Source organism: Odocoileus virginianus, chromosome 17, assembly GCF_023699985.2.
Source record: "Odocoileus virginianus isolate 20LAN1187 ecotype Illinois chromosome 17, Ovbor_1.2, whole genome shotgun sequence".
NCBI classification, from domain to species: Eukaryota; Metazoa; Chordata; class Mammalia; order Artiodactyla; family Cervidae; genus Odocoileus; species Odocoileus virginianus.
Window position 1 is genome coordinate 49469509 of NC_069690.1, and position 20652 is coordinate 49490160.

The window sequence follows — 20652 nt, forward strand, 5'->3', positions numbered from 1 at the left end:
AAGCTGCTTTATTACTTCCTAGATTGTGTGATTGTGTGTTTTCCTTTTTAATGTGAAATGCTGTTACCAAGTGGACCACCAGCTTTCCACCAGCCTTGTTACTGAAGATTTCAGAGTTTCCCCAAACGGCAAATCTACCGTCAAAAGAGGGTTTTGCCTTAAATAAGGATTTTCGAAACAATATTGCATGTGAAGGCACTTTCTAAAGTATTTCTCTGAAAACCGTTTTTTTGAGTAATGATTCCGTCACTGCAATAGCGCATGGCTTCTCAAGGCAGTTGCTTTGAAAAGGGCAACAGTTATCTGGCTTTGTGGTCTTGGGTGGGTTTTAAAAACAATCCAACATATTTCACAGCATAGTCATTGCTCATAAATAATCATGGCTTCTCTCTCCTACTTTTTTTAACTTTTTATCTTGTGCTGGGGTCTAGCCGATAAACAATGTTGTGATAGTTTCAGGTGGGCAGCAAAGGGACTCAGCCATACACACACATGTATCCATTCTCCCCCAAACCCCACTCCCATCTGAGCTGAGTCATGGCTTCTCCTGATTGTTTGGCTCTTTTATATCTGGCTGGAAATTGAGCAGTGATGTCACCACTCTCTCCCACACAAGGTCATCAACCTGGTTGACCAGACTTCAGAAAACGCACCTACCACGGTTTCTCCGGACATGGAAGAGAAGTTTGATCACGCCCCTGCCAAGCCCGAGGCCCCCGTGGACTCCATGCTCAAGGACATGGCCACCATCATCTTAAGCACCTTCCTGCTCATCGGCTGGGTGGCCTTCATCATCACCTACCCCCTGGTAAGGGTCTGCTCCTTCACCCACCACACCCGCCTCCACCCACCTGTTTCTGAACCTTTGCCTGTCAGTGAGTTCCAGACAAAGGCAACAAACAAGCAAATACTTTTTTTCCCCCCACTTTAGAGTCAATATTGGCTTACCTTCAAAAACATTGTAATCAAAGAGATGCTCACTTCTCAGGAAATTACAGTTTTGTACTTACAACTTACAGTTTGACTGTAAAAATTGATTTGGAAACCTTGCTTGCAGATCATTTTAAATACTTAACTGTATTTTCTTTTTTAAGACTACACATGGGAATTCCCTGGCAGTCCAGTGGTTAAGACTCTGCTCTCTTGCTGCCCAGAGCCTGGTTTCCATCCCTGGTCAGGGAACCAAGATCCCACAAGCCAAGGGGCATGGTCTGTCCATGGGATTTCCCAGACAAGAAAATTGGAGAGGGTTGCCATTTCCTTTTCCAGGGGATCTTCCCAGCCCAGAGATCAAACGTGTATTTCTTGGGTCTCCTGCATTGGCAGGCGGATTCTTTACCATTAGCACCACCAGGGAAGCCCTATTTATCCCCTACCCACAAAGAAAGAAACTAGACTCTGGGAAGTTCAGTAACTCTCCCAAGGTAACCCAGCTACTAGATGGAATTTCCAGAATTTCAACCCAAGTTGAAAAAGAGAGAGCGAGCTCTCCAGAAAACCCCCAGGAAAGTGTTGGCTACACACCCCCATCCTTGGAGTCACCCTCCCTCCCACGCGTGGGGACAATTAATAATCACAGTCGCTGCTACTTCAAACTAGGATGGAATGTGTCATTCAGATTAAATGAGAGGCGTGTGGGCATGGGGAAGGCAGCGGGATGAACTGGGAACCCGACCTCGGCCAGGCTCCCCACATCTCAGCCCCAGCGTCCTCACCTCTGCACTGATCTTCACTGCTGATCTTTGCACAAACCTCTGCCACGTGCATGGCCACGGTAGAGCTCTCAGACACCTGGTACCCATTCTTCCTGTTGGTTTCACTCTTGCACCAATCCTCAGGCTTTCATAATTTTAATTTTTTTGGCCACACTCCCAGGTGGCACTAGTGATAAAAAAATAAAAAAACCCACCTGCCCGTGCAGGAGACATAAGAGACGCAGGTTCGATCCCTGGGTGGGGAAGATCCCCTGGAGGAGGGCACAGCAACCACTCCAGTGTTCTTGCCTGGAGAATCCCATGGACAGCGGGCTGTAGTCCATGGGCTCGCAGAGTCCAACACACCTGAAGCAACTTAGCACGCCCCCTAACCAGGGATTGAACCCACACCCTGGGCAGTGAAAGCTCAGAGTCCTAATCTCTGGACCGCCAGGGAATTACCCCAGACTTTCAGAAAAGCCCCAGAACCGTAGAATTGAACGGAACTCCCACCACCCGGCCGAGTCCTCCACCTATATCAGAATCCCTCCTCAGCTGCCACTGCCGGCCCCTCCAGTCGGGGGAATGGGCTGTCCTAGGAAGTCTGACAGGCAGGAAGACTTCCATCCAGCCCTTGACCGGATTCTGCCCCCGCTGCCTTCTTACCGGTCGCGTCCCGCCCCCAGGGTCACGTCCAGTATCCCCCGCTCCTCTGCCATAGGCAGCCCGTCCTCCCTCGCCCGCCCATCCGCCGGGGGAGCGGCTGCATTGGCCCGGGCATGTGCTTCTCCTCCCAGAGCATCCACCAGCAGCGGCAGCTCCAGCACCAGCAGTTCCAGAAGGAACTGGAGAAGATCCAGCTTCTGCAGCAGCAGCAGCTGCCCTTCCACCCAGCCGGGGACGCGGCACAGGACGCGGAACTCCAGGACTCGTCCGGCCAGTACTCGGAGAGCTCGGCCACCAGCAGCCCCAACACGTCCCCCCGAGCCTCCAACCACTCGGTCCACTCCACCGGCTCCACCTCCAAGGCTGTCACCAGCCCCTTCCTGGAGCAGGACGATGAGGGTAAAGGGAGCTGCCATTTGCTCTTTCGTGGAAACACAGCCTGAGGACCACAGAGCCCCCAGAGCCTCCGGGGGGTCTCCACGGGTTTATGAAGTTCCCAAGGGTCTGCTGAGGTCTCACCCCTCCCACCCTCCCTCCCACTCGGGGGCTGGGCTTCTGCCCCATCGCTCAGCCTCTCCCCTCAGAGGGCTTCTTTCCTGGGGGCCACCGTGGCACCCCTTCCTCCGTCTCACTCAGCTGGGGCTGGGAGTCGCTGCCGACTAAGCTACCCTGGCGTCTGGGTCCAGAGCATCCCCCAGGGTGGCCAGGGACCACACATACATGTGCAGCTGTGGAGCCGCTTTCCTCGGGGAGGTGGGCTCAGACTGACTGTCGGGGCTGATGTTCTGGGGGGATGGATGCAGGACCAGGGCAGGAGACCCCAGAGTCCTGGGTCTCAGGTTGCAGACTCTGCTACTAGTCTCTCCACTTCACACACCCCCCGCCCCCGTCACGAGCTGAGTGTTTCAGAGCCAGACCTTTAGGCCGACCTGTAGAGAAGCCCTGTCTTCAGGCTCCCATCCTCACAGTAATTAATGTAAATCAGGAACAGAAGGTGGAGACCGAGGAGTCGGCCCTGGACGAGCGTGGGAAGAGGACCCAGGGGCTCCTGCTCACCAGGGCCCCAGGGGCGTAAAACCTGAATTCTCATTCCTCCATCTGACCTCAGGGAGCTCACAGCCACTCTGGTTTCAAGGTTCTTTAGGTCACGTCTGTTCTTTTCCCTGTTTTGACCCAGATGAGGAGACCAGCATGGTGATTGTTGGGAAAATCTCCTTCTGTCCAAAGGACGTCCTGGGCCACGGAGCTGAGGGCACGATTGTGTACCGGTGAGTGGTCTGGAGAGCCACGGACCCCCACCGCCTCACGCAGGAGCTCCCATCGGCTCCCGGGGCGCAGGGGGGTCATTGCGGTGACCAGACGGAAGAGCTCCCCCAGGGAGGGTAGTGATGGCCATGGGGCCTCCAGGTGGTGGGTCGGGACACCCTGGGCTGTGAGGCTGCCGAGGCAGCCGCTGCGTCGGTGGAAGGAGCCCTGCGGGCCCAGGGCTCTCCGAGCGTTTCCTCAGCCCGCTTTCCTCTCCTCCTCCGGCAGGGGCATGTTTGACAACCGCGACGTGGCAGTCAAGAGGATCCTCCCCGAGTGTTTCAGTTTCGCGGACCGTGAGGTCCAGCTGCTGAGAGAGTCGGACGAGCACCCGAACGTGATCCGCTACTTCTGCACCGAGAGGGACCGGCAGTTCCAGTACATCGCCATCGAGCTGTGCGCGGCCACGCTGCAGGAGGTGGGTGCCCCGGTCCCTCTCCCCGCAGCTCTGGCGCCGTTTTAGGAACTGCCTGCTGGTTGTTTTTTTTTTTTTTTCCCATTTAGTTTTATTAGCTTGATTAAGGTTACATTACAATATATTCATTTTAAATGTACCGTTTGCTGCATGTCGACAAGGGTATGTACACATTTAGCCATGAACAGTGGAATATAGTGCATTTTCATCTCCCCAGCTTTTTTAGTTTAGTTACTTGGCTGCACCAGTTCTTAGTTGCTATATGCATGGTCTTTAGTTGCGGTATGTGGGATCTAGTTCCAGGGATCCAACCCGGGCCCCCTGCACTGGGAGCTTGGAGTCTTAGCCACTGGACCCCCAGGGAAGTCCTCACCCAAACTTTAATTGTGTGGTCCCCTCGGCTGCCTGGGAAAATCTTTGTTTGCAGGTGGCATCTCTCTCCCTCTTGGCTTCCAGGAAACGTGGTTGGTCCTTCTTCTCATTGCTAGTCAGGGCTGGTGTGGGCTAGGAGGATGCTGGTTGATGACTGGAGTCATTAAGATCATCCATTGAATCCCTTTTGCTCAGTTTCAAGGCTGTAAAACTGTTTTGAGTATCATTTGGCTTCATCATAGAGTTTACTGTAGGAGGCAATGAACTTGGGTTTCTTACCCTCTCATCATCTCATTATAAACTAGTAAACTGGAGCCTTGTTTGCTTATTTAAGTTAGCCTATAACTTCAGGAGAAAGTCTGCTGGAAAATATGGAAGTAGACAGAAAACATTGTCAGTAAAAGTTCTCATTTCTTTCTTAAATATAATAAAACAAACTGACCCAATACCAGATGTTAATTAAAGCAAAAGCCTTCAGGCAGAGTTTTTCTAAATAAAATTGAATCACTTTTAAAAAGAGAGAGTGAGAGAAGTGTGCTGAGGAGCGGAGTCCCAGGGGTGCCGTGCGGTGACCCCACCTTTGTGTCTCTTTGCAGTACGTGGAGCAGAAGGACTTCGCCCACCTCGGCCTGGAGCCCATCACCCTGCTGCAGCAGACCACCTCGGGCCTGGCCCACCTGCACTCCCTCAACATCGGTGAGAAGCCTCCCCTTACCGGGAGGGGAGGTGACTTGCCCAATGGGCCTCGCCTCTGCTGAAGCTCTTTGCTGCATGGCTGGGGTCCCAGTTGTCTACGAACCTGAGGACTTTCACGTTTGAAGACCAGGAGCTTTAGAGGCAGCAGCGGGCCTCTCGGGAATCTGGGGAGGGCACGTCCCCATGGTAGAAGACGTGGACTCACCTGGGGTGTTCTGTTAGTTCACAGAGACCTGAAGCCCCACAACATCCTCCTCTCCATGCCCAACGCACACGGCAGGATCAAGGCCATGATCTCCGACTTCGGCCTCTGCAAGAAGCTGGCCGTGGGCAGGCACAGCTTCAGCCGCCGCTCGGGCGTGCCGGGCACCGAAGGTTGGATTGCCCCAGAGATGCTGAGCGAAGACTGCAAGGAGAACCCCGTGAGTGATGAGCACGGCTCTGTGAAAACCGCGGAGCCAGCCTCTTGTACCTTTGGGAGTCAGAACCTCCAGTTGCCGACGGGCTGCAGGCTCACTGCTGGAGAGGGATTTTTTTTAGCAAAGAGCTACTCTCCCAGCAGCACATGCTGCCACTTTAACATCGTCTCCTGTCCATGAATGAAAGAGGCAGGTGTAGGCAGTGGTCTGTTTTTCCTCCCCCCCTAGTCTTCCAATCACTTTCCCCCTATTTTGGGAAACTGGGAAATCAGGGCTAGCCTAAGGTGAGCTGACTTCCAGTTTTCATTCTTTTTTAAATTTTTGGTTTTCCAACTTTCTGTTTTGAGAATAGAGAGAATTGAGAGCAATGAGAGCCTCTGTACCTCTACCCCAGTTCAGCATCTGTCAATATTTTTCACTTTCTCTCTGTCCCTGAAACTACTTGCATATAAGCGGCAGGCCTCCCAGCCCTTTACCCTTTAATTCTCTAGCACTTGTCTCCCAAAGACAAGTACATTCTACCTCCTAATCACCTCACCATGATTACACCTCAATCATTAATACTGTTTCCACGATGCCTAGTATTCAATCCATATTCCAGTTTCCCTAGTTGTTCCCCAGAGGTCTGTTATAGAGCTGGATTTTGTCGACCAGGACCCAACCAAGTGTGTTTGTTGCATGGCATTTGAACAGTTCCTCAACCAGCTGTCAAACCCAGGCCCCCTACATTGGGAGTGTGGAGTCTTAACCACTGGACCACCAGGGAAGTCCCTGATTCTCTCTCCTTTAATTGACACGGTTCTCCCACCTTTTCTGCCCCGTGACAGTGGCTCTCTGCAGAGTCCAGACGCCTCTCTGTAGAATGCCCCACTCAGGATTCACTCACCCATTTCCTCTTGGTGATGTTGAATTTGCCCATCTATTCCTTATATTTCCTGTGAACTAGAAGTAGGTCTAAAGGTTCAGTTGGATTCCAACTAAGTGTTTTGGACAAAAACAACCACAGTCAGGTTGTACCGTTACTATTACTATTCTCCTACTGGTGATGCCGAGTTGGCCCACCTGGCACAGGTATTTAACAGTGGCATATCCCCTTTGCCAGGACCGTGTGGGGCAACACCCTGGCAGAATGTCAGTATCCCAATACCAACAGTCACTCAGGTAGTGATTCAGCATCCTTTGGCATCCCTTGCCTGAATCACTCCATTCAGTTGAAATTCTACATTTATTAGCTGACATTTTTCTATGCCCTTTCTATTTTTTTTTAAGTCAGTATGGACTCATGGATTTAAAAAAAAACAGTAATATAACCCGGTATAGTCTTGTTTTTATTCCTATCCCCCCCCCTTTTTTTTACAACTTTATAATTTCTGCTTTAATAGCAGTCAAGTTTTAAACAATGTGCAGTTCAATCTATCTTTGTACAAGGCAGATTTCAGGTAAGCATCTAAATGCTTAATGTAGAGGCTAGTATTATCTGGCAGTCCTTGGTTCCTGAAAGCTGAGCTTCATCTGATGTTTCTTAAACTTCTGTGAAAATAGCTCCCATTCCTTTTGGTACTCAAATTGTTCCAGATTTGCCCAACCAGAGCCTCTTTGAGCTGGGTTCTTCCTTCTTCTGCTAAGAGCCCAGTCGTGTCTGAGCACCTTGCTTTCTGGCTCAGCAAGGCCCTGGAGGATTATCTGACACCTCCACAATCAGACTTGGATGGGATCAGCCATCCTAAAATAGATAAGATGCAACAGAGCCATCTTATCTAATTCACTGGGGACCAGCATTTGGTCTATTAATCAAAAAAGTTACTATAGAGAGTCATAAGAAAATACATACACACTCTAAACATTATTTTTAAATTTAAGTAACAGCTCTCTAAGAAAAATCTTTGCTGTAAAACAAGGTCTTGTTTTGACTTTGGGCCCAACTGAATGGAGTTGCTGATTTCCTCTCTTGCATAAAGCACGCTCACAATGCCTTCTGTGGGTTCTGCACTGAGACTCGGACGTTTCAAACACCCCCTGAGTGATTTGAGAGCGGAATCCTAGCCTCGAGCTATTTATGGCCCGTCTAGCTCACAGTTGAGTCTCCCACGTCTAATCCCACAGCAGTTTTTGTAGCAACTTTCTCGTATCAAGTCTTACCAAAGACTCAGCTTACCTCAGACTTGGCGGCATGTGTGTTTTATCAGCTTACAGAGGATTTAAACTACAAGGACCAGTGGCAGAAATGAGTTTGGGAAAGAGCATAGCTGAGTCTAGAGGTGAGGCTCTTGGGTTGGGAGGCAGAGGGACCAGCATGCAGGATAGGAGCCCCCGGACAGCATCAGGGACGGGATGCTGGAGGGATGCTGGGGGAATGCTGGGGACGCAGCAGCACAGGCTGCGGAAAACGGGGAGCATCAGCCGTGCCCCGAGGAGGCGGGCAGTGGCCATTAGGTGAGGACGTCAGCACTGGTGGACTTGTTCCTCTGGTACTGAATCTGTCACCCACCTCAGGAGCGCTCTGACAACAGAATAATTTATCGGACTTGGCAATAAGACCTGCGTCTTGCCCTGGTTTGTCATTCCCCAGCAGTGACCCTGGGCTTGTCATCAAACCTCTGTCTGTGTCATCATCTGGGGATGGTGACGTTTCCTCCGCTCACCTCACGAGGCTCTTGTGAAGGGTGTGTTTTCTCCAGTGAGGAAGGTGACCAGCTCCTGACTTTCTCTCACCAGAGCCTCACGTCGTCTGGTGGAAAATCCGAGTGGTGGGGCCTGGCGTGAGAGACCCACGCCGTGCCTGGGTTACACCCCAGCGTTACACCCCACGTAGACCGAGCTAGAAGTCACACACACACTGGTTTCATCTCTAGACACGGAATGGTTTCATGGGATAAGTGAGACATGTTAATAGATAACATCAAAGTGAGCGCACTAGAAACTTGTCAAATAATCACTTTCTGGAGCTGTTTTTGAATGAAAAGCTCTTTTTTTTATTTTTTGGCCTAACCACACAGCACACAGGATCTTAATTCCCTGACCAGGAATCAAACTCATGCCCTTAGCAGTGAAACGCAGAGTCCTAACCACTGGACTGCCAGAAAATTCCCACCAAAAGCTGTATTTCATTTATTAACAAAGGTTAAGACCTGTTGTATGCACGAACCTGGGGTACCACAGGGATGCAGACGCAGCCGTGCCCTCAAGGAGTGATGAGCTGGTTGGGTAAAGAATGACTAGCAGCAAGGATGCATCTAATCTTCACAGCAGCCCCATGGGCTTATCCTTATTTCATGGTTGTGAATGCTGAGGTGCAGAGTGGCCAGCGGACTTCCGGGGGCCAGTGGCGGAGCCAGCGTCCCACACATTGGCTCCAGAGCCCAGTTCTTTGTGCCCAGCACTTCTCCGAGCAGCTGCACCCCATCCACTGGTTCTCCCAAGGCACCTTCAGGGTGTTCTCCCAACACCCCCTCCTCTGCTGCTGGGTGAGAATAACTCCCCCACCCTCCAGTGCATCTGACACCCCTCATTTCTTTTCAGACCTACACGGTGGACATCTTCTCCGCGGGCTGTGTCTTCTACTACGTGATATCCGAGGGCAGCCACCCCTTTGGCAAATCCCTGCAACGCCAGGCCAACATTCTCCTGGGTGCCTACAGCCTTGACTGCCTGCACCCTGAGAAGCATGGTGAGTGGGGGGCTGGGCGGGGGGCAGGGCTCGACTGCCTGCACCCCAAGAAGTACGGTGAGCAGGCGGCAGAGTGGGGGGCTCGGAAGCAGCCCCTGCGGGCGGGGATGGTGCCAACTCTGAGCCCCCAGAGGGCGTTCTTTGCAGCTGCTCGCCCAGTGGGCCTCAGTGAACAAGGACTTGGTCCAGAGCTGGTTGGAGGGCTGGTGGGGTGTCCTGAAGCCAAGTAGTTCCTGGGTTCCTGAGGTCACACAGTGACCTCTGTGACCGGGGCAGGGCCTCTTTGGGGACCTCTGTTTTCTAGTTTGTGACTCCTGAGGGTTAAACAGTTTGAGATCCCTTCCTGTCCCGACGTTCGGGGAGACAGAAGGGCCATGCTCTGTAAACTGGTCTCTCAGGTGTGGCCTGGCGGTCAGGGGGTCACCCTGGTCTGGAGACAGATGGTCTGGGTCCTCACTCTCCAGGCAGGAGGACAAGCCTTTCTGCCTGACTGAAGGGCTTCCCACATTGTAATTGGCCTATGACACCTACTCCTGCCTTTTAAAAAGATTTAAACTATCTTATAGTTTTGTTCATGGATTAATTTTCCTTATTCCCTGGAGACAAAACAGATTAGTATAAAGGCTCATAGATCCATTACAGTGAGGAATGACTGCTATCAATACCTTTGTACACATTATTCTGATCATCTCTCTAGACACATATTCATATTTTTATAAAAAATGGAGTTAAATAGTACATAGTATTTTGCAGCATGCTCTGTTTTTATTATTGATTTATTTTTGGCTGCACTGGGTCTTCATTGTTGCACGTGGGCTTTCTCTAATTGTGGTGTACAGGCTCTCATTGCAGTGGCTTTTCTTGTCTCGGAGCACAGATTCTAGGGCACAGTGATGCACAGATTTAGTTACCTTATGGCATGTAGGATCTTAGTTCCCAAACCAGGGATCAAACCCATGTCCCCTGCATTGGCAGGCAGATTCTCAACCACTGGGCCACCAGGGAAAGCACACTCCTTTTTAACCTTCATCTTGACTCTCTACCCGTGTCCATCCACGTTCAGCCAGTGTGTTATCCTCGTGGCCCAGAGGCCAGTGTGTGGAGGCAGGACAGTGTCGCCCGAGACTCTGATAGCGAGTATTTAGGATCACTCCTTTTCATTAACTGCGTGAGGGGGTCTCTCCTTTTTAGCTGAAGTCTCATGTTACTGGAATGGGTTTCCCTCAGTAGCTATCAGGGCTTCCCTGATAGCTCGGTTGGTAAAGAATCTGCCTGCAATGCAGGAGACTCTGGTTCGATTCCTGGGTTGGGAAGATCCCCTGGAGAAGGGAAAGGCTATCCACTCCAGTATTCTGGCCTGGAGAATTCCATGGACTGTATAGTTCATGGGGTTGCAACGAGTCGGACACGACTGAGCGACTTTCACTTGTCAGTAGAACCTTGAGTCGCAGGGATGCAGACCGTTAAGGTTTTGGGTATTTATTTGCTTGCAGCTTGAGGCTGGTCATAACAAGTTGTGTGTCTATTTCCTCCTCTGCAGAGGACGTCATTGCCCGGGAGTTAATAGAGAAGATGATCGCCATGGATCCCCAGAAGCGCCCGTCAGCGAAGCATGTGCTGAAACACCCTTTCTTCTGGAGCCTGGAAAAGCAGCTCCAGTTCTTCCAGGTGGAGATGTTTGTTTTCTTCATCAGAAATATTCATTTAAGCTTTCCTGTTTCTTTCTAGGAACTATAGCAAAGAACGAAGAATGAAACATGACCCATAATCCCACAACCGAAAGAGAACCACAGTTGGCATCTCAGTATATTCTCTTCATACAGGCAGACCTGGGAGATACTGCAGGCTCGACTCCAGACCCTGGTGATAAGCCACATATTGCAGTAAAGCGAGTCACACATACTTTTTGGTTTCCCAGTGCACATAAATGTTTATGTCTACACCACACTGTAGTCTAAGTATGCAGTAACATTATGTCTGAGGTCAGACGTCTTCAGGGGACCTCTAGATTAGCCAGGTCACTTGGCTGATGATAAGATGTAATGCAGGAATAAAGCTCAGGCAGAGGGACCTTCACCGCACCCCGGGTTGGGATGGGAGTTCTTGGTATCTCCATCACATGTCTTGTGAACACACAGGCTTCCGTCTGTATCACGAGCTATACCAGCTTTGAGGTTCAGCTCCAAGGGCCCCCATATACTCAAGTGCATGCTCAGTTGCTTCGGCCATGTCTGACTCTTTGCAATGCTGTGGACCATAGCCCACCACGCTCCTCTCCCCATGGGGTTGTTTAGGCAAGAATGCTAGAGTGGGTTGCCATGCCCTGCTCCAGGGGATCTTCCTGACCCAGGGGTCAAACCCCTGTTTCCTGTGTCTCCTGCATTGCAGGTGGATTGTTTACCACTGAGCCACGGGGGAAGCCCCCCATGTACCCAAGTTGACCATCAGTTCCCTCCAAGGCTTTCCTTTTGCCACTGCAAGTTAGCCAGCCAGCCGGTCTGATTTTATCTTCATCAAAGATGAAGGCTGTGCTCCCCACAAGGCTGCCCAGTGGACCTCTGTCACCGATGGGGACTCCGCGAGGCCCGTGGCCGGGTGCATCCCCTCAAACAGAGCAGGATTTGGATCCATAGCTGGGGCCTTCGGACCTGATACTCTTGTCACTGGCTTTTCTCCTCGGAAAGAAGTCTTGGCTTCCTGTTTTTTCTAATTGTTTGATTGAAGAATGATAAACACCACCACCCCCCCACCTTTAGTCATGGCTTTGTGTGTGTGGGCACACAGAAGTTACAGCGTGTCAATCCAAGTGAACCTTTTTCTTGCTTCATCAATGATACAGATTGCACACGTGGCCCCGTGTGGCACGTAGTGTGGGTGAAACGCGGGCAAGGGGCTGCGGGCCTGTGGACTGGCGCGCGTCTGTGGTGGAGCCGGGAGGTCTCTCCGCAGCGAGCGGCAGACAGGGCTGCTCCCGGGAGCAGGCAGGACCCTCGCCGCCCAGCTCAGGCAGGGGTGGCCGTCCCGTCACCCCGCGTGTCTGTCCTCGGCCCTTGGCGCCTCCACACTGACCATCACCCATTGCCCTGTCTCCCTCCCAGGACGTGAGTGACCGGATAGAGAAGGAGGCCCTGGACGGCCCGATAGTGAAGCAGCTGGAGCGCGGTGGGCGGGCCGTGGTGAAGATGGACTGGCGGGAAAACATCACCGTCCCCCTGCAGACAGGTGACCGCGAGGCGCCCCGGGTGCCTGTGGGCGGAAGCGGTTCTTGTGAACGGTTTTGAGATGCAGGTGTGGAAGCGACAACTCCAGGCCGCTTGGGGCTACAAATACCGCTTCTGGGGTCGAGGCTTCCTGTGGTATGGATAGCCGGTCACCCCATTGCTCCCGTGTGTCTCCTCCTTTATCTCTCAGAGTGACGGGTTTGTGACAGGCATGGTGCTCTCAGCGGTCATCTCTGACTGCGGGCATGATGGAAGGCAGAATTCAGACTCGCCCCGCACCAGGTTCAAATTGGGAAACTCTGCGATGAGGATGGAGTTAGTTAGTTTCTGTCCTAAGTTGTTTCATCTCCAGGAGCCCCAGGAACTGTTTTCTGTTGGAATCTCATGGATTTGTTACATTGCCTCCCTTCTTTGTTTTTGTTTTTCATTTTTTCTAGATCTGCGGAAATTCAGAACCTATAAAGGCAGTTCGGTCCGAGATCTCCTCCGAGCCATGAGGAATAAGGTGAGGGCCGAGGGCGCACGGTGGGGCCGGGCAGGGCCGCTGCACAGCCCGCTCCTCGTATCCCTTCCCCGTGGGTGCTCCGGCCTCCCTGGAGTGAGGAGCTCGCAGAGGCTGGGCGGCCGTGGCTGCACTAGACACCTTAGCGGCTGTTCCTTCCCCTGGATGAGCCTTCTCTTCAGGGATGCTGGGGCGGGGAGCCGTGCTCTGGGAAGCGGGCTCAGATGCCGCATCCTTCACCGGCTTGCACGGTGCCCTGTTCCTGCCTGGACAGCGGATGATGAAGTCCGTCTATGGGGGCCCTTCCTGCACCTGACTGCCGCTCCCCGCTCTCCCCGCACCAGCCTCAGAGGCCTCCCCCAAAGAAGGGGAGGAGGCCGGGGAGTGGACGGGTGGTCCCTTCACCCAGCCTCACAGCCTGTGTTCCTCGAGCGGGGGTCTGGCCCGGCTCCCACGGGCTCCTCTCCGCCGACCGTGTGTCTGTCTGCCTGTCTGCAGAAGCACCACTACCGGGAGCTGCCCGAGGAGGTGCAGGAGACGCTGGGCGCCCTCCCCGACGGCTTCGTGCGCTACTTCACCTCCCGCTTCCCCCACCTCCTCCTGCACACCTACCGCGCCATGGAGCTGTGCCGCCACGAGAGGCCCTTCCAGCCCTACTACCACGAGCCCCCCGAGCCCCAGCCCTCAGTGACTGCAGACGCCCTCTGAGCCGGGCGGCCTCCACGCTGGTGGCCTCGCTGGGACTGAGGGCCTGGTCTCTACGAGCCGCAGCCCGGTGCCTCCCGGCCGAGCAGGGAGACCAGGCCCCGAAGCCAAGTGCCTTGAGCTGCCCGCTCCGCAGCCAGCAGGGGAAGATGCCAACCCCGGGCAGAGGGAGAGGTGATGCCCCCCTGCCCACCCCCAACCTGAGGAGGAGCTGGGAAGATGCTGGTCATGAAAGTTGGACCATCGGGGGATGTCTGGGAAGGAGGACCAGTCCCAGAGGCAGAGAGGAGCGCTGTCCGTCTTCTCTCCTGGATATACTCGCTTCAGACTCGCATTTCTTTTAAAACTCCCTGTCTGATGCCAGCCTGTAGGCCTTTAAGGAAGAGAGACGAGGGACCCCTCCATGTTGCCCGCATGCTGGGTCCAGGAGCACCCCTTTCTCGGACCAGCTAGGCTGAGCTGCACCAAGTGTGGCGTCTGCTAGGAGCAGGGCCCTGGAGAAGAGGGTCCCTGGGAGGGGGAGGGCCTTCAGAGGGTGTCGTCCCTGGGGATCAGAGAGGTCTCCTTGATCACTGGTGCACCCACAGGCTCCCAGGTCACTGTGACCAGCGTTTCCTCTGGGGCGGCGAGAGCCTTGAGTGTGGGGGCGCGGTGAGGGGACAGGCCAGCCCAGCACTCTGGAAGGCGAGGCAATGTCTGCAGGTCTCACAGACACAGAGAGGATGCCGTGGCCCCGGGCACCAGTGGCCTGAATGGTGGCGGTGGGTCCATGCCTTGGGCACTCGGGTTATTTAGGAACATTTGGGGGCAAGAGGTGATAAGTCCCCTGGCTATGAGGGGTAGAAGCTCGGACCCAGGCAGGGACAGGCCGGAGGGGCCGGAGGGGAGCAGGCCAGATGGACATTGAGGGCCCACCTGGAGAGTCCTGGCCAGTGGGCAGGCGGTGAGGCCGCTCTGTCCCTGGGGCCAGCAGGACCGGCCAGGGGGTTGAGGGCCGAGGCCAGGGTCACCACACCCTTTGTGGGCAGGCTTTTATGTTTCCCTTGGCAGATTTTAATGACTTTTTATTTTGATCATACCGTAGAATGCTACATTAGTGTGAGCTAAACTGAACTTGAAGCTTACTCATGAAGAAGCAATGCAAGAAACAGAATAATACATCTTCTGTTTTGTAGGGTACCAAAAGCCCCATCCCCTGGTTCTCTAATGCTGAAGAGTAAAACATTGTAGCAACACTATGTACATGCATGACACAACCTCAAAATCATATTCTCCAAACTATGTCAATACCATGGTTTTTTTCCCCCCCAAATTGATACAACGTTTTAACGTTAGTTTTAGTCAAAAATTTCTCTGTCTTTTCTCTGCCAAAAGCCTTAGAGGTTTAATACAGTCAGGATATAGGTAAGAAAGCATTTTCTGTGTACCTTCTCCAGCCAGGTGGATGGACCACTGCGTTTCGGTCCTGGTGAACTCAGAGATTCCGCGCTGGAGGAAGAACGTTACTATCAGGCTGCTCTCACTGACAGAGAGAAATCGGTGTTTCTTCTCCCCGCAAGATGCTTTCTGGCAGTGGATTTGAACGAGAACCAGTCACCAAAACACTCATTCTGCCTTCAGTGAATTCAGCTCCCTTCTTTTCCGTCTGCCTAAAGCCATTTTCTCTTTTTCTCTCTCTCTCTTAAAATTATCCTACATCTTTAAACCTCATCAGTTACCTCATTTAGACCTGGGAACCCCGGCATCCTCGGTCGGCATCAGTGTCTCGTACGATGCTGTCCGTTTTTCAGGAACACGGAAAACCAACGTCGTCTTCTCCCAGCTCTGATGCTCCCGGGCCAGCTTCCGCCCCAGCTGTTCTCATATGACTCTGCAGGTCACTTTTCCGCCAGGACGGATGGTGAGACAGTTCGAGGTGGAGAAGGAGAAGGTGCCGTGGGTGATTTAAAGGACCGTCAGCTTCCTGTGCCACCGGGGGCAGGGTTAGGGGGTCAGCCGCCTCTTCTTTGTCTCTGCTGAATGCTCTCTCTGGGGAGTAGCCAGGTCATTCCCACCACCCCAGGATTTGTCTCGTCTCTCTGTTTTGGCCCCTCTTGCCTCCAGGACAGGTTTTTTTTTTTTTTTAACTGCCTTTTCTGCTTGTGGTACTAGTTTTTAACCATCCAACTGTCTCAAACTCGTTTATTCACTGTATTTTATTTGAGGACTTCTATATGTGCTGGACAGGATATTGGGTGCCAAAGACACAGGTGAACCAAACAGGCCAAACCTCGGCTTTCTTGTGAGCCAGTGGTAGAGAGCGGGCAGGGAGTAAATACCAGCGCTGCGAAGAAAACGCGGGGGTGGGGAAGGGTGTGCATCTGGGGTTGGCACCCAGCAAATTGCCTACTGTTCATCTTCTGTCCATCGCCTTTGAGAACCCAGCCACCCGTCAGTCCTCACAAGTGGTGAGGTCTTGTATGGGTTCCTGTCATGCTGACACCTCGGGCACCATCTGGTTTATCCTGTCCCGGTCTCTAGAATTCTGGTTTCTTGTTCTGGGCAGGAAGGTGTTCTTTCATGAAAAGAGGGTTCTGCAGTCGGCCACGTCCTGTCACAGTTGAGCCATTGATCTGACCTTTTGTACGATTCCTGGAAGGCTGCATTTTCACAAGTACACCATCTTTATCTTCTTTTTTTGTTTTAATTTATTTTTGGCTGTGCTGGGTCTTCGTTGCTGCACACGGGCTTTGTCTGCTTGTGGCGCGCAGGGGCTGTTCTAGCTGAGGTCACCAGCTTCTCATGGAGGTAGCTTCTCTTCTTGCAGATCACAGGCCGTAGGGCGCACAGGCTTCAGTAGTTGCGGTGCTTCAGTTAGTTGCCCCGAGGCATAGCGAAACTTCCCCAGACCAGGGGTCGAACCTGTGTCCCCTGCATTGGCAGACCGGTTCTTATCCACTGGACTACCAGGGAAGTCCTGTCTCATTTTTAAGACAGAATTTAGTCACATCTGTTAGGAATCCCAAGGACACCATCGTCTCTTTAAATCTTGTATTGAACCTTGTGTCGAATCTGTCCTTGGCACACCTGCCAGAATCCTCATGCTGCTGCTTGAGCCCTTTTAACTTGTTTTTAAAGAGCTCCACCTGTCATGGGCACCAGAGCGTCTGCACGCTCGGCAATCACAGGTGTTACGTGATGTCACTAAAGCACCTGAGGTCTCATGCCTGCCACCCTGGGCGCCAAGTTCCTCTCCCATCTCCCCCTTTCTCAGTGCAGTAGTCCTCGTCGGCTCTCCCCAGGGAGACATCATTCCCACCCCTTACACGTCTTTCAGTGGGAGGTCCACCGGTTAGCAGGCCCATCTAAGCGCTTGCTTCCTACCAACTCGAGAAGAAAGTTCCTTCTCAGAGCTCCCCCTCATCCTTCGGGTGAGGTTTGGTGTGAGCGCCATTCATTTATCACCGCAGTGCGAGAAGGAGTCTGGTCTGACCTCGAAGATGTGAGGGGGCCCTTTGGGTCGTAAAGTTTTCTCCTCTTGGATGCTTTCTTCTGCGAAGTTGGACCGTGGCCAGGCTTGGCTTTCCCGGCACTGTTCTCATTGTGTATCTCTGTTCATCGGACCCTCAGCCTTGAGGTCATCCAGGGAGGTGGGCTGGTTCCGTTTTCACAGCCTTCTGTGGAAGGGCTTGAGGACAGCACAGCACATCTGAAAGGAGCCTCTTTCTATTCTCTTGAGCTTTCTCTCTTATCATTCAGCTTCTGAAATCCCTCTTCTTCATATTTCCCAGTGTTTCTTTTCCTTGGCCACCCTTCACCATCTTGGAGTAGTTTCTTCAGTTGACTGATCCTTTGGGTGAGGTTTTGTGTGAATGCCATCCATTTATCACCTCAATGAAGAAGGTGAACTGATGGCTGGTCTGATGTCGAGGATATGAGGGGGGACTTTGGGTTGTAGTGCTTTCTCCTCTTGGACGCTGTTTTCTCCAAAGTTGGACCGGGGCCAGGCTTGGGTCTCCCGGGGCTGTTCTCATTTGTGCATCTCTGTGCACTTTGACCTTGCCTGGAAGTAAGTCTCCAGGTGTCCTGTACAGATGAGCCGGAATTCCACTTTCCAGGGTTGGACCGTCATCATTCTTTTTTTATTTTTTTGGACCATTATCTTTTAAACCAAAGAGTCTACTCTTTGTATATTTGGTTTTCTCTGTGAATCAGTGATTTCCCACGAGTAACTGGTCCCAGTGCTTGTATCAGGACTTAAATCCTCTCTGTATTCATTGGAAAACCACAACGAGCCTCCCCACTGGAGCAGCCTTAACCAACACTTCCAGCCAAAGTCCCCACCCGGCTCGCCTCACCCCCTGTTCCCGAGTGTCCGGCAGGTAGAGTATCCTTCTCAGTGTCCCGGAAGCTGTGACGGGGGCGTCCCCACTGACCTGGAAAGCATTACCATTCTCAGATGCTAACTTTATGTAGTGTTCTTTTTGCAACGACCTATTTATTGAACCTATTTATATTTATTTAATTTTTACTCTGAAGTGTATCCAGTGACAGTTGCACTTGCTTAAAGCACATCAGATTTGCTTTGGATAAACACCCCTGACCATTTTAAAACTGGAAAAGTTATACTGTATCCTTCCATGGGATGGACGCCTTACAGTAGTTTTGTCATTAAAGGGTGAATAATTTGGTCAGGGTAAAAATGTTAATTTTTAAGTGATTTTTTTTTTTTCTTGTTAAATTCTGTGCCATTGTGTCTTCTCTGTGGACAGTTAATTGTTTCATGGGTATGTGTTAATCGTGTGATACAATCCTCTTTGTGGAACCTAAAAATCCTCTTTTTAGCTTTATATTTTATAAACTGCCAGATTGTACAATTTTTACGTGTATTTTTAAAGGTCGATGATGTGACGTAATTATCTAAGTTAAACAGCCTATTTTTGTACCTCCTGTACAGTTTTATAACTCTGCTGATCAATGATGGCACCTTACGCTGAGCCAACCACAAATAAAGGCAGTTTTAGATTTGGAAGCCAGCTCCATCTTCTTAAAGACTCGACCTCCGCTCTCAGACCAGGGGGTCGTTCTGGGCTGTCTTCCTGGGTAGGTGTCTGGCTGGTGAGGGAGCAGTGGGCTCAGTGGGTGGGAAGAAAGGCAGGAGGGGTGTGTTTACCTGCTGGTGTTCATGGCAGAGTCCCAGGGCTGGAGAGTCCTCCTTAGTTTCTTTATATTTTTTAAAGGCTTTTTTTTTTTTTTTAAATATGGACCATTTTTAAAGAAAGTCTTGTATTGAATTTGCTACAGTATCGCTTCTGTTTTATTTTTTGGCCACAAGGCATGTGGGAATCCTAGGACCACCCCATCCAGGGATCGAACCCACACCCCCTGCATTGGAAAGTCCTAACCACTGGGCCTCCAGGGAAATCCCCTCCTTAGTTTCTGTGGGCAGAGCTTCCTTGAAACACTGCAGAAAGTTTCCCCTAAAGTACTGGTTCAGGCTGAATTCCAGGAAGGTGGCCAGGTTAGGACCCACATGCCTCATGGTGCGGCAGGGGTTGGGGCAGGTGTAAATAGGTTGTTGGTCCAGGAAATCCAAAAGGGGAGAAATACCAGGGAGGCAACTCAGCCAACACAGCGGTGGGAAAGACACGGCGTGCCATGTGTCCAAAGCACATAAGATGTCTGCCCACACGCCGAGGCACGAGCTCAGCGGCCAGCCTGGTTGGATTTTAGGATCCTACTAACATGCTTTCACCCCTCGGGCTGCATCCCCTCTGGTGACATCCAAGGATGCTCTGCTTTCTCTTGCGCCACCAGGAGGGGGTCATTCACCAGAGGATCCCAAGGACCCGCCAGCCCCAGAACAGCTCAGCAAGGGCTCTGCCTGGAGACTCGCTCCTTCCACTCAGCCAACCAGCATCCCATCCCCCGACTTCCCACCCCTATCCCCACCCAGGGGATACGAGGGGCACCCCTGAGAGCCATGGACACTCCCTCTCTCTGAAGCATGGGTCCTTGGATGCAGCCAAGTCCAAGGGAGCAGAAGGGAGCCGCAAGGCAGGAGGAGATGGGGGCGACAGAGGAGGAGATGTTTAGATGGCATCACTTGGCACCTGCTTGCTGCCTTCTGTCACTTGATGTGGCTCTCAGATTCCCCACGGAGCTATTGAGCCCAGACTGGGGTCATGTCTTGGACTGGTCCAGGCCAGGGAGGGAGGTGGCTGGTAGCACCCTCGCCCACCTCTGAGAACAGGGCGAGGCCAACAGGTCGTCAGGCCAGGGCCATGGACTTTTTTTTTTTTCCCCAGAGTTATTAGATGTATGTGCAGATATACCCAATTGTATTCCACCAGTGAACACACTTGTTTGTACTACCTTTTTGTATTTGGCCCATTTCTGTCCTGTGTGCTAGACACATGCCTTAGCTTCAGGTTTGGTTCAGTCACTCAGTCCTGTCCGACTCTGCGACCCCATAGACTGCAGCACACCAGATTCCCTGTTCATCATCAACTCCCAGAGCTTGCTCAAACTCATGTCCATTCAGTCAGTGATGCCACCCAACCATCTCATCCTCTGTTGTCCCCTTCTCCTCCTGCCTTCTATCTTTCCCAGCATCAGGGTCTTTTCAAATGAGTCAGTTCTTCTCATCAGGTGGTCAAAGTATTGCACTTTCAGTTTCAACTTCAGCCCTTCCAATGAATATTCAGGACTGATTTCCTTTAGGATGGACTGGTTAGATCTCCTTGCAGTCCAAGGAACTCTCAAGAGTCTTCTCCAACATCACAGTACAAACGCATCAGTTCTTCTGTGCTCAGCTTTCTTTACAGTCCATCTCTCACATCCATACATGACTACTGGAAAAACCATAGCTTTGACTAGACAGACCTTTGTCAGCAAAGTAATGTCTCTGCTTTTTAATATGCTGTCTAGGTTGGTCATAGCTTTTCTTCCAAGGAGTAAGAGTCTTTTAATTTCATGGCTGCAGTACCATCTGCAGTGATTTTGGAGCCC

The 20652-nt window shown here is 52.0% G+C and overlaps 1 protein-coding gene across 2 annotated transcripts in view; it reads left to right on the forward strand.

Moving 5' to 3' along the window:
• The window catches only part of ERN1 (endoplasmic reticulum to nucleus signaling 1), an 82145-nt gene extending 63472 nt beyond the window's left edge, over positions 1-18673 (forward strand). For both annotated transcript variants that reach the window (XM_070479792.1, XM_070479793.1), the window contains exons 12-22: positions 617-808; positions 2492-2759; positions 3538-3628; positions 3894-4083; positions 5049-5148; positions 5371-5570; positions 9087-9234; positions 10775-10902; positions 12333-12456; positions 12893-12960; positions 13456-18673. In XM_070479792.1, coding sequence (XP_070335893.1) covers positions 617-808; positions 2492-2759; positions 3538-3628; positions 3894-4083; positions 5049-5148; positions 5371-5570; positions 9087-9234; positions 10775-10902; positions 12333-12456; positions 12893-12960; positions 13456-13665 — 1719 coding nt within the window. In that variant the 3' untranslated portion in view covers positions 13666-18673. The remainder of the gene's footprint in view (positions 1-616; positions 809-2491; positions 2760-3537; positions 3629-3893; positions 4084-5048; positions 5149-5370; positions 5571-9086; positions 9235-10774; positions 10903-12332; positions 12457-12892; positions 12961-13455) is intronic.
• The last annotated feature ends 1979 nt before the right edge of the window (positions 18674-20652 follow it).